The sequence below is a fragment of the Mastacembelus armatus genome, chromosome 24 (assembly GCF_900324485.2).
Source record: "Mastacembelus armatus chromosome 24, fMasArm1.2, whole genome shotgun sequence".
NCBI classification, from domain to species: Eukaryota; Metazoa; Chordata; class Actinopteri; order Synbranchiformes; family Mastacembelidae; genus Mastacembelus; species Mastacembelus armatus.
The window spans coordinates 16475030-16487778 of NC_046656.1; the positions used below are offsets into that span (position 1 = coordinate 16475030).

At 40.3% G+C, this 12749-nt stretch overlaps 2 protein-coding genes across 2 annotated transcripts; one reads left to right on the forward strand and one right to left on the reverse strand.

The window, feature by feature from the left end:
- The first annotated feature begins 2058 nt into the window (after positions 1-2058).
- srsf5b (serine and arginine rich splicing factor 5b) lies at positions 2059-7137 on the forward strand. The gene is made up of 8 exons (XM_026318737.1): positions 2059-2191; positions 2428-2573; positions 3049-3119; positions 3239-3352; positions 3658-3730; positions 5015-5088; positions 5250-5357; positions 5572-7137. The coding sequence occupies exons 2-8, from the start codon at positions 2448-2450 to the stop codon at positions 5885-5887; spliced, it is 882 nt and encodes a 293-aa protein (XP_026174522.1). The 5' UTR covers positions 2059-2191; positions 2428-2447; the 3' UTR covers positions 5888-7137.
- Positions 7138-7280: 143 nt separating this feature from the next.
- On the reverse strand, positions 7281-10565 carry slc10a1 (solute carrier family 10 member 1). The gene is made up of 7 exons (XM_026318738.2): positions 10346-10565; positions 10149-10235; positions 9776-9888; positions 8877-9081; positions 8463-8641; positions 7632-7828; positions 7281-7402 (listed from the first exon to the last, which is right to left on the reverse strand). Exons 1-7 carry the CDS (start codon positions 10550-10552, stop codon positions 7341-7343), a joined length of 1050 nt encoding a protein of 349 aa, XP_026174523.1. The 5' UTR covers positions 10553-10565; the 3' UTR covers positions 7281-7340.
- Between the last annotated feature and the right edge of the window lie 2184 nt (positions 10566-12749).

Below are 12749 nucleotides of genomic sequence, written 5' to 3' on the forward strand. Positions count from 1 at the left end.
GTATGTGTATGTTTTAACTTTCTTCCCACTGTATTTATTTTTGATGTGTTGCTCAGTTCGCCTTGAGTTTGCTTTGAGTTGCTGAATCTGTGTGTGTGTGTGTGTGTGTGTGTGTGTGTGTGTGTGTGTGTGTGTGTGTGTGTGTGTGTGTGTGTGTGTCATCTAGGCAGGAAAGGACATGTGCGCATTTGTTAGGACTCAATACAGCCATTTCCTGATTTGCCTCTCTTCAGATCAGAGGCTGGATTCACAATGTCCCTGTCTTTCACCATAGGAAAATATCCCTCCCAGCACTGAATAAGTCACAGGACAATTAGAGTCACTTCAGGAAATGAATCTTCTACACAATTTGTGTATTACTAATTTATTATTCTGCTGAATGGCTGGAAAACACAAATCTCCTTAGAGGAAGTTGCTCACACCCACCTTCAAATTGAACTGAACACTCGCCACTTGCGTTATTGACAAAACTGCAACAGGTTGCAGTAAAATACATTTTGTTATATAGCACCCCACCTCCTGCCACTTACACTCAGTCACACCTGTAATGCTAAGTGCAAATTTAAGAGAGAATCATGTTATTTTGGTAAAAGTCACCCACTGTTTTATTGCCACTTGAAAATCTTTAGTGGTTGAGCTGGTCACCCTGGAAACAGCATGACTCGGGTGCTCCGGAGAATTATTTTCACAGCTTAGAAAAAACACAACCTTTGCGGTTGTCTGTCAATGGCTACATTATTAATGCAAACAGATTGTTGCCTTAGACTTGTACTTTTTTTTTTAATGTATAATCATAAGCCTCAGCTTTGGTTGCTTTACAATATTGCAACTTGTTCTTTTCCCCCAAAGGCCTTACTCTATTCTTTTCTATTCTATGCATAAAACTGTCTTTGTGTATTTACCAATGAGTTTACATTTGTTGGGGACACGACTAAACGAATGTCCATCCCTCTCTATCCTCCCCTTAGCTTTTCCAGCTACTGTGATGATGATGATGAACCTATAAGCACCTATATTTCACAATTCTTTTGCTTCTCTTTTGCTAAGAAGGCATTAAAATATCATGGGATTGAAAAAACAAACAAAAAAAATAATGTTTTCTTTAGGAGCACTGTTGTACGGTGTTGCTTCCCTGAAAATAACAGGTTGAAAAAGTACACATCCTGATTCTTAGTTTCATTGCTTTCAAGCTTTGGTTTTTTCCTCTGTACATGGCAGTGGGTGTGAAAATAGTAATTTAATATTTGTATAAAGTTTAATTTAATTTTACAGTGTGTATATAACTTTCTAATTAAAGCTTTCTTTTGAATGTGGAAGATCATGTGTTTTTTATTTAAGCCAGTGTGAAACTGGAAAACTATCTTCTGTGCTGGTATAAAGTACAGATAAACAATTAGCTTGTCAAATCAAATCAGTCATTAAATCTGAACTGTGGAAGTTTCTGTTTCCATATCAATTTGATTCAAGCACAGCACTAGGCTGTATCCCTGCAGTGTGTAATCTGTAATGTCTTTAAAGCTATTTTTAAGGTATTTTTAAGGTATATGCTAGTACATTAGTCACATGATAAAACCTCATGATACTAAACCAGTTATGAGATCACTATAAACCCCATTGCAAAGTAGGACATGTGCTCCATCAAATAAAAGAAGTCAATCATTTACCAGTGTGAAGTGGAGGTATGTGTATTCTTGGACAAAGGTTGCCTTACAGTTTTACCATTTATTATCCAATCAAAGCTACTCCTTGTCATACTGCTCTTAGGTTTAGGCAAAATGACCTGTCGTAGGAATTTGAAGACCTTCAAGGCCATAGTATCTTTTAAAATACTTCTTAAAACTATGCATTATGTGGGAAATTTTTTTTTTTCTGGCTCAAAATGTGATTTATTGTCTGTCCTGTCATAAAATGCTGTTGCAGTGCTCGTCATTCTACTGTTATTGTAGTGTTTGGGTGCCACCTAGTGGTCACAAAAGAAACTGCATTGGTCGGCGAGTAAGTGACGTCACATCCGGCAACCGTATCGCCGTGCTTCGGCTTTTTTCGTGTTCTGCGGTTTCTGCCTTCGTCATATGTGACCGTTTTTTTTTTAATCCCCCTCCTTGAACCGCGTAGACTCCATTTTGTTTGACTGTGGAGTTTGCCGTCGCTGTGCATATTCATCAAAAATCATCACTTCGATAAGTAAAAGGTGAGTGTACGGGGACTGGGCTGCATTATGATGTCTAGCGTTACACGCAGTTCTGGTTTTGTTAGAGTTAGTATTGTCTGTCATACGCATGCAACGTTAGCTTAAATTAGCACAGTTGGCTAACTAACTTAGCTAGCTACTGAATACAGGTCAGGGAGCGTACGACCGGCATTTGTCAATTCTGTGTGGTTATTTTTGATCCTAAACAAGCAGTGTTGATACTTGTATTGTTTTAGAAACGACCGACAACATAAGCATGAGTGGATGTCGTATTTTCATCGGCCGACTGAGCCCCTCGGCCAGGGAGAAGGACGTGGAGAGGTTCTTCAAAGGGTACGGCCGGATCCGAGATATCGACCTGAAGAGAGGCTTCGGGTTTGTGGTAAGTCACATAAATAGAGGTCATGATATATCTCCAGAACATGCTGAGAATATCACCCAGCTAAACATTCAAACAAAGCAATTACCGTTGCTTTTTATAGTAACAGGCTTATTCGCATAAATTGCTAAATTTGACAATGCAGCTATCACGTTTTTGCAAAAGGTCCAGAATGATAAGCATTAGCTTCATTGCATATTATCCATTCAGAAATTATTCAGACCATCTTACAGATTAGTTGATTAATCGATTAGTTCGACAGAAAATTAGTTTGTATTCACTTTGGTAAATGAATAGTTGTTTCAGTCATTGAGTCCAGCTTCTAAAATGTAAGAAATTGCTGATTTTTATGATATTGTATAGAAACTAATTGTAGAATTATCAGTAACCAGTAGTGAATTATCAGTTGACTAAATCACTTCCCATTTTGCACTCTTCATTGTTGTAATGCAGTGGGTTTTTTTTTTTCTTGATGTAGGAGTTTGATGACCCCAGAGATGCTGAAGATGCAGTGTATGAGCTTGATGGCAAAGAGCTGTGCAATGAAAGGTAGAAATTTCTATTGTCCTAAATTTGAATCACCTTAGTTTCCCAGCACCATTTGCCGCCAGTCTGTTTCCATGCTGCCAGTCTGTTTCCAAGCTTTCATTAAACCTTTGTCATTTTAGGGTGACCATTGAGCACGCCCGTGTTCGACTGCGAGGCGGCCGTGGCAGAGGTGGGAGCGGTGGAGGAGGACGTTTCAATGATCGCTATGGCCGAGGCTCCCAGAGCAGTCGGAGGTACACACCACCATCAGTTGTAGGAACAACAGTTTACTGCCTGATTGATGTTAAGTTGTCAGTATTTTACTGGTGAAAGATCAGTGGTCAGATTATTATAGTCCATGTTCATGTGTAAAGCAGATCAGATAAGTTATCATGTATTAAGTGAACTACATGGTGGAAATATTCAACATCTTACTTAAAATGCAACACACATGCTATCATCCTTATCATATTCGCCTTATTATTATTGATCTTTGTTCCTGTGCTAAAGTCTGTATCTCAGTCTCTCAGTGCCATTATTCAATTCTTTTTTTTCCCAGTCGAAACCCTCCTCCGATGCGCACTGAGAACCGCCTGATTGTGGAGAATTTGTCCTCTCGTGTCAGCTGGCAGGTTAGTATTGCCACGTCTTTAAACACATGAACCGCCTGAAAGCTGAAACACCACACCATATTACTTCCCACACTCTGCCTCCAATAACATACACACAGGTATCAAAGTGATGCTAAAAAGACAATATAAATATTCAAATCAATAATAGATTTGGCTCATTAATATGTAGAAATACTCTTGTGAATAAACCCAAATTAGTTCAAAATCAGTGCTCTTATGAATCTGCATTAATCATGCAGTTAAGTAATGAATTAAAGAGCAGTAAAAACAACAAACACATAATTTGTTCCTGTTTTCAAATTTTAACCAATTCTCCACCCCTTTATTTGCCAGCCTGACTGTTGTGTCATATGGAAGAGCTCGCTTATGGTGGAGTTAACCCCTTCTGGGTCCTTCTATCTGGGTTGAGCCTGTGGTGTCAGCCAGTCTGTCCTACTCCTAGTTGGTGCCTGCTGGTCATGTGAGCACACTAGAGGCGCTGGCGGCCCCTTCGTTCGCTCGCAACGCCTGGTGTGTGGTTGAGAACGAGAGAGAGGAAACAGAGAGTTGGCAGAGAGAAAGAGGAAAGAGAGTCGATGGTGATGGTGGTGGCGTATTGATCGATGGTTCGTTAATTTGAGGGGCTACGATCGATCGATATCCCCCCCTCCCTTCCCCCCTCTGGTGTTCCCGCACATCGCGAGAGAGTGTGAATTCCTCCCAGGTGCCCACGGATATAATCTGCTGTTATCCCGAGGTTATGGTGGGCTCGGAGAGCCTGCGGCCCACCCCAAAGGGTTTCGCTCTCAGGTAGTAGTTTCCTCTCTTCCACCCTGTTCACTCTCTTTATTGAGGTGGGGTGCCGAGACAGGGGCGGTCCCGGTGCGGAGCCCTGTGACCTCCTTGCCAGGGAAAATGGGGCTCTTAGTGCCAAATGCTGCCCAGGTGGCGCCACTGCAGTTCACTTCATGAAGATGATGTTCATCTCTCTGTAGCTGTAATGAGCAGTGAGTCCAAGTGTTTCTGAACTGTTGCAAGTACACAGCTTGTCTTGTCAAAATTGGTGGATCTTTAAATTGTCACATGTACCTTTTGTAATGTTTTTATTTGTTTTGAAACTATGTTGAAAGACTAGTGTGTTGATGATGGTTTTTGAGATTCTTGGACTCATTCTCATCTGCAGTAGCCTGTGTAGCTCTCTCAGAGAACCTAACCATCTCTCTTTTGGGTAAATCTGCCCTGTTTTCTGTCTCTGCCTGTGCTTATATCCTGAGCCTCTAAATTAACTGATGTTTGTATGTGTAGGACCTGAAAGATTTCATGAGACAAGCTGGAGAGGTGACATTTGCCGATGCACATCGGCCCAAGCTCAACGAAGGGTAAGACCATTAGCTCTGTTAGCTTTAACTGGCTAATGAATATCACACAATGTGCCAACTTCATATATTATACCAAGCCTGCATTAGCAGTTTGAGTTAAGTTACCATCCAGTTCTTGACAAACAATGTAAGGTTTTAATTAATGTCTCGTTGATTTTCAGGGTTGTTGAGTTTGCGTCTTACAGCGACCTGAAAAATGCCCTTGAGAAACTGTCTGGAAAGGAAATTAATGGCAGGAAAATCAAGCTCATTGAGGCAGCCAAGAAGAGGTGAGTTGTCTGCTGTAACCTCCATTTACTGAGATGAATTCAATACATGTTAGACAAGTTGGCTGACTGTGGCTGATCCAATTATTTTAGGTCACAACTGGCACACACTGTTACCACTTTCCACCCTTGTGTTTTTTTACACGCTGATATTAATTAAGATGACTTCAACTTGAACTAACAAATCTGCTTCACTTTCTTCCTCTCTTTCTCCCAGGTCAAGAAGTCGATCCCGGTCTGAGAGCTCGTCTCGCTCGCGGTCTCGTTCTCGTGGTCGGTCTGCATCGCGCTCACCCAGACGCTCCCGCAGCCCCACCAAAGCACATAACCGTTCTCGCTCCCGCAGTGGCTCTCCTGCAGGCGGCGCTTCTTCCCCAACTCCCAAATCAAAGGAGCCGACCAAACGCCCCTCCAAGACGAGCAAGTCTTCCACCTCACCTTCCCCACCGCCTGCTCAGAGAGCCTCGGTCTCCCGTTCACGCTCTCGTTCGCGTTCCCGCTCCCGTTCTCCTTCTACTGACAGCCAGCGCTAAAAAGCTGTGTTTAGGTCTAAAGCAAATCAAAAGTAGAAAGCTTGTTCCAGCAGTAGAGTTATCATGGAGGTACTGGCAGACTGGGTCTCCATGAACCTTTCTGAGAGCTGAGATGAGTTTTCCTGAAATAAGGTTTAGTTTTCCCTGTCTGGATTTTTTTCATCACTGTCCTCAGACTTTTCTCATTAAACATGCATGTTGTCAGCCAAGATTAATGATATTTTATTGTCATTGTAAGACATTTCAGATTAATAACGTTAAACGAAGACAGTTAAGACTGTTGTTTACATGCCACCCCATCCCCCATTAAATGTTATGTATGTTTACACACAGTGACTCCCAGTGCAGGTCTGGCACTGCTACACCATCATTGTTTTCCACAGAGTCACCAAAATGCCCAAGTGAGCCAGCGTCTTACTGGGCTTGTACAGTTGTTAATCTCTACACTCTGGAAAAACTTCAACCAGGGAATCTGTACTTTTCAGCAGTACTGCAATGCTTTTGATAAGTTGTGTGACCATGTTCTTTTTGTCCTACATGTACTTTGTGATACTTTGGATTGCCAGCAGAGGGAATTTTCAAACACTTAGTATTTTTGTTTTGACCACTTGTGATTTCCAAGCCCTTACATCTCTCTTCCTTTGTTTTCTGATCTCCTGTACATACACTGCTGCTGTGTGTGATATCTAGATCTTATGATACCTGCATGTGCTTTGATTCGGACAAAATTAAGAAACTATTGAAAATATTATTTGTTGTTGAAGCTTGAGTCTAAAATACCATTACTGGTGTTGGCAGCTTTAATCTCAAGAACATTTATTTACCATCAAGCATATTGTCTCATCGGCTCAAAAGCTACGCAGCAAAGTAATTTTATTGATCTTTAATTTTAAAATTTTTTTTTCTGTTAAATTTGGGAAATGTTTTTTTTTTTTTTTTCCCCTCTCTTTGATTTAGGTATTTGTGTACGGCATCGCAGACTTTGTTTTACACAAATGTATAAATGTAATTCTAAGAATACTTGTTGGTACTGTGACTGGTGTTGCTGTGGTTCAGATGAACATGTAGACAGTTTGAAAGATACTTTTTTGACCTTGAGGATTTTTTTATTTTTAGTGAAAAATTTGATGGAAATTATTTGTATGGTAAAGGAAGACTGGACTCAAACACTTCAACTAAATTGTGACTTTTGTGTTCATCTGTACTTTATAAGGAAAACTTTACAAATAAATTTACAACTTATAAGTCAACAATTGAGAAGATACTTAAATGCTCAAATGCTCAGTCTCAAAAAGTACATGAGACACAATGGCTGTCATGCAGATGGACAGTTTCCCCTTGTTTCATGTAGTGCAGGAGCCTCTTTAGTGAATATCAAGGCTTAGGCTCCTCCAGGCTTTGATCAGTGAGGGTTTGTTAGCAGAAAGGAGCGAAATGTTTTCAGGTCCACACGTTATACCGTCCCCTCACAGTGCTCTTTCAACGTGTCTTCAGCTGCTGCTGGCTGGTATGTCTCTGTAGTTTGGACAATAAAGTTATTTGGACCAAGCGTTGTATAAAGCACTGAGGAGGCTGGAAAAGCCAGGAATTGGGATTTTCTGTGCACTTTTTCAGTTTTTTAGTGAATTTAGGTTTCTTGAGTTTACTTACAGTAGACTGGGCTAGTTTGATTCTAGGAAAATATTTTATCTGCAGTGTTACAGACCAGACTATAGTGGGTTTTGATCTTTTGTCTTAATCTTACCTTTGTCTTTTTTTGTGAACCTCTGGTGACACCTGAACAGCACGATAAGCGCCAGCGCCTCTAACAGTTGCAGGGTCCCAAAGACCAGGGGGAACAGAAAGAGAGGGCCAATCGTTGGGGGGAAGGCGATCTTCAGGATGGTGGAGCACAGCTGGATGTTCTGGCAACCTGTTTCCATAGCAACAGTCCTCCGCTCCCTAAGAGAAGGGCACAGACTTATTCATAAAATGGCTCATGACTGTCAGAGCTTCCATTTGACCAAAGGCTTTATATGATGTAGTTATGGCTTTATTAAAAGTTAATTAGTGTTTACACATCAGTTAAACCATTAACCTTTGGGCTGCCAGAGTGAAAGATCTTTCTGTTTACTATTACTATAGTTATTAGTCTAGCAAATGATTTGAGGAATTAGCAGTTTGAAAAAATCCATCTGAAAATGCCATTTGTTTTTGTTTGGGAGTGAAATGATTATTTGGCACTTGAAGGGATTTTTGTTTTGATTTATAGAAAAGCATATCAGCAGACAAAGAATATTGTTTCCATCATTATATGATATTTTATTAGGTTTGCTTTCTCTGGGAAACTGAGGTTTGTTATGTGGCTGTCATTAAGTGTCATATAGCCTGTAGTTACAAATAATAGTTAATAAGCATTTTATAAATGGAATATGGCCCTGAAGCCCTGCAGCCTTTTTCCAGTGTGACTTGTACACAGTACATTGTAGGGGTCTCCATATTTAATTTCATAGCTAAATCATGCTGGAGGAAAAAAGCCTCTATGGTGCCTTACTGAAAAATGGTACCCAAATAACTCCTGGCCTGTCTGACTTACGCTTGGTTGAGCCTGAAGAGCGAGGATATGATGTATCCGAAGGCATAGCCTATCAAGGGCATGAGAACACTGATGGCCATGAGTGGAGGAGCCAGCACCGTCAGGATGGAGCCCCCGACTCCAATGCTGGTGAGGATGCCGACCGCTAAGATACTAAGCATCATTATAGTGAGGCCTACCTGAGCACGGCAGGACAGGAAACAAATCAGTAGAAATGAATATATCTTATTACTGGGGAGTTTTAAAAATTAGTTAATGTATTTCTCTCAACGAATTCCATGAAAAGAGCAATACCAACCAACACTTAACACAAAAAGATCTGCCTGTGCAATCAAAGCCACAGACAAGGCAGAGACGTGTTCAGCCTTGGGACATTATTAGTGTATGTCAGGGTCCTGATGTTTGTACACTAACCTTTGTGATTGTCTTGGCATACTGTGGCCTGTAGTAGTTGATTAGGATGCCAGCTCCGCAGGGTATAAGGATCATGACTAGCGATATGACAATGTCGACATAGGGCACACTGTTCTGCAGGTCAGCAAAGCCCTGACAGTAGATGTAGAGCAGGAGGGGCATCATGCCGAGAGCCAGCAAGGTGGAGCAGGAAGTCATCAAAATGCTGTGGGGCAAAACAGCGATGAGTCTGGTTCATTAGCTGGTGGTAAGAAATGTGTATCAGGAATTCAAGTGTAGTAGCAGGCAACAGCAAGCAAACACATACTACTGGACTACTACTACTCCTAATACTACTGCAGACCAGAGAAGACCCTGGCTTAAACATTAGCCAGCAGCACTGTCCTGAACAACATGACTACACACCTGCTCCTTTGTGTAAACTTGGACTCAATGTCCTAGTGGTTACAGGGAAAGCGACTCTCACCATAAATATTATAAAAATATTTTTATCATCCGACTTGTAGGTCGTTCAACTCTACTAATGATAAGGAAGTGTTTCACTGATATTCAGATCTCAGGATATCTGAGTGGTGGCGTCATTAATTGTAGCTGTATACTATCACACTGAACCTTCATACAGTTTCTTATCATGCATAGAGATTCAGTTTTCTGTGTGTTTTGGGGTATTTACCATTGTAATACTGAGGTCAGTCAAACACGCAGCTGGTTTTTATCACAAATCCCTGCTACTGATTCGAATCCTACATATATTATTTATGATACTTCTGTGACGTTAGATGTTTTTAATCTGCTTGTGATGAAATGTGTATCTATAAAAGCTTTTCTAACCTGCTATTGAGCGCACAAAAGACTCAGTCAGGTTACAGTTCGGGAGCGTACTTGTAGGTCACATGTACCTGAGGTTCATGTCCCCCTGCAGGGCCAGAGCGAGGATGTTAGAGAGATTTCCTCCAGGACAGCAGCCACAGATCAGAACCACCACGGCCGTCATTTCATCCAACTGGAACGCCTACGGCAAGAAATTATAATAATCGCACCCAGAGTGCTGCCACTCACTGACACCAGTGCAGATTCTGATAATAATGATGGGTCATGAAAAATAGAAAATGAGTACAGCAAAGCTGTGATGGGATGGGGTTCATGAGCTTTCAGCACATTTGAATGTGCAGTAAAGATTATACATCAGCAATGTATTCATAAGCAGGACAAGTGTTTAAGTGAGTGTTATGGAGTACATAGGTTTATACTGAACTTAAGAGCAGAGCTAACCTTAGCTAAGCAAAAGGCTGTGAGAGGCATTATGCCATACTGGGACAGAACTGCTATCGCCACCCCTTTAGGCTTCAGTATGTGACCCTGCAAGGAAGGAAAAGGATGGTTTAGTACAGAAATGATAATAAAGTATTTTTTCCCCTTATTACCAAAGATTATAAAAATTATGTATAAATGGGAGTTTCTGAAGTCACCTTGATCTTGGACACCTCCATGGTGCATCCCAGTGAAACCATGGTGATGAATAAGACGGTTATCATAAGTATGTTGACAGCTTTGTCCATTACTGGCGACATAGTCGCTCGGTAAACAGAGCTTGTGTTAGCAGTCGTCATGTTGAACGAGAAGCTGTCGTTTTGCCACAAATCTGGCTCAGAAAACAGATACACTGTGTAGGCCATGGTGACCTCCTTGTTCGAGAATTAGGCCCTGAGCTGTAATCTTACAACACAAACACGCAGTAAGATAAATGGAGTAGAAATTAGTCAGATGAATTTTAAACCATATAATTTGATGTCACAAAATGTTTCTCATCTATTAGTCGTGGACAACACTTAAGTTGCTCTTCGTGGGAAGTTAAATACCCCAGAATTTTTTTTTTCTAAGGCACCGCCTGCTCTTAGCTCACTGACACATTTTGACAATACTAACACTAATTACTATTTACACACAGTTTCAAAAGAAATATCAAGATCCTGAGGTCAGATAGTTTTTATAGTCACTGTTGTGAATATTTTATTAAATAAGGTTAATTCCTTACTGCTTTCTTATCTAGGAGTCTACTTCATTTTTTTTATTCAGTTTTCCTAACCAGCAGAAAGTTTGTTGTTGTGATATTAAGCAATACTTTTCACCAGACAAGCTGAGTTATGGCATGTAATCTCTAAGTCCACAGTACACATTATATGGTCCTGAGAACCTTTAGTCTAGTACTTCGTGTTATAGCTGCACAGTTTGAAACATGCTCAAGGATTCTTGACCAGTAAGAGCTAACAGCGTGTGCCCCTGCTGTAGCTGTACAATTATAGTGATCCTTTTAATATATTTCTATCAAAAGTCACAACTATTTCTTCAGTTTGCTGAAAATCTGTCCCATTCTTACATTTCGAATTTTACAGTGAGGTTGATGCTTGAGACTCAATCAAAAATGCTGAAGTACAAGATGTTTGAACTATAAAGATGCCACATTTTAGTGCATGTCAGTTAATCTGTGCATGTCTGAGGATAAATGCACAACATTCGCTTTTACTCCAACCCACTCCCCTTTGTGCTACGATGCCAACAAAACCTCTAGCTCCATTGTTGACAACCACATCCTCCCTACTGACATGCTCACATGCTGTGTGCAGACATTACTTTCACAGGATTTTTCATATCTATTTTGCACCTATAAAAAGAAGCACATGGGAAGAAAAAACTAAAACATCACGAATCTTAATAAAAAATGTGTCGCAACTACAGCGACTGGTCTGAAGGTGAGAATTGCACACGTTCTTAGAGTTTGTACAAAATAGAAGAAAACCCCGAGCGGATTATCCAGAAACAAACACTTATCCTTGTTTGTAGTGTGAAACTAACAAATATATTTGCAGCTGTGGTACCTGTTAGTTCAGAGGGTCCTCCTCTTCTTTCTTCTCTTCTTTCTGAGACTAACTCTAGTCCTTGTGTGTCTTTTTTTTGAGTCACACAAATCACACATGAAGATTAGTAGTTGTACAGAAGTGCCATCTAGTGCACAGTTGGCTTCTGCATCTTGAAAGGAGATAGTGCTTATCAGACCTGATGTTAACTATTGTAAAAAGGAGCATAAATTAACTATTGTCCAAAAATATGCATGATGTGAGGAGAGAAAAATGCACCTCGTGTGTTGTAGTGTGTTATTTCTGTACGTGGTTATGGTTGGTATTGATTTTATTTGAAGAAATCTTACACAATTTGATTCAAATTAAAGACAATGTTGTTCAAGGGACGAAGTCTGGGACAGTTATTTGTTTTAGCTTATCACTGTGTTTTTAAATTCAGCATTCATTTGAGGTGAGACATTATTTGTCATTAGTTGACTTTAAGTTCTCCACTCTTGGATAAGTTTCAGTGGAAGACTGAACAACTGCTGGAGAGTCTGCACTGTGGAAATCTCAGAGAAAGACGTTCCTGCATGAGAACATTCCCCAAAGCTCTTTGAATGTTTTCTGTTTGACTCGTGAGTCATTGGGAAAAAGAGAAGACAATCTAAATGATCTTTTCTGAGAGAGTACACTTCACATGTGCTGCAACTTTAACTGCAACTGTTTGAAGAGGATTCAGACCTGCTAGTGCCCGGACATGCTACAATTTTCATTACACTTCAAAATACAGTGGGTACGGAAAGTATTCAGACCCCTTTAAATTTTTCACCCTTTGTGTCATTGCAGCCATTTGCCAAATTCAAAAAAGTTCATTTTATTTCTCATTAATGTACACTCAGCACCTCATCTTGACAGAAAAAAACAGAAATGTAGAAATTTTTGCAAATTTATTAAAAAAGAAAAACTGAAATATCACATGGTCATAAGTATTCAGACCCTTTGCAGTGACACTCATATTTAACTCACATGCTGT

Excerpts from the sequence above, each read along its gene's own strand:
- srsf5b (XM_026318737.1), top strand. The coding sequence starts at position 2,448 with ATGAGTGGATGTCGTATTTTCATCGGCCGACTGAGCCCCTCGGCCAGG. Across the intron at positions 2,574-3,048 it reads AGAGAGGCTTCGGGTTTGTG|GAGTTTGATGACCCCAGAGA; the intron begins GTAAGTCACATA and ends TTCTTGATGTAG. Across the intron at positions 3,353-3,657 it reads GGCTCCCAGAGCAGTCGGAG|TCGAAACCCTCCTCCGATGC; the intron begins GTACACACCACC and ends TTTTTTTCCCAG.
- slc10a1 (XM_026318738.2), bottom strand. The coding sequence starts at position 10,552 with ATGGCCTACACAGTGTATCTGTTTTCTGAGCCAGATTTGTGGCAAAAC. Across the intron at positions 9,889-10,148 it reads CAGCCTTTTGCTTAGCTAAG|GCGTTCCAGTTGGATGAAAT; the intron begins GTTAGCTCTGCT and ends TTCTTGCCGTAG. Across the intron at positions 8,642-8,876 it reads ATGCCAAGACAATCACAAAG|GTAGGCCTCACTATAATGAT; the intron begins GTTAGTGTACAA and ends TGCCGTGCTCAG.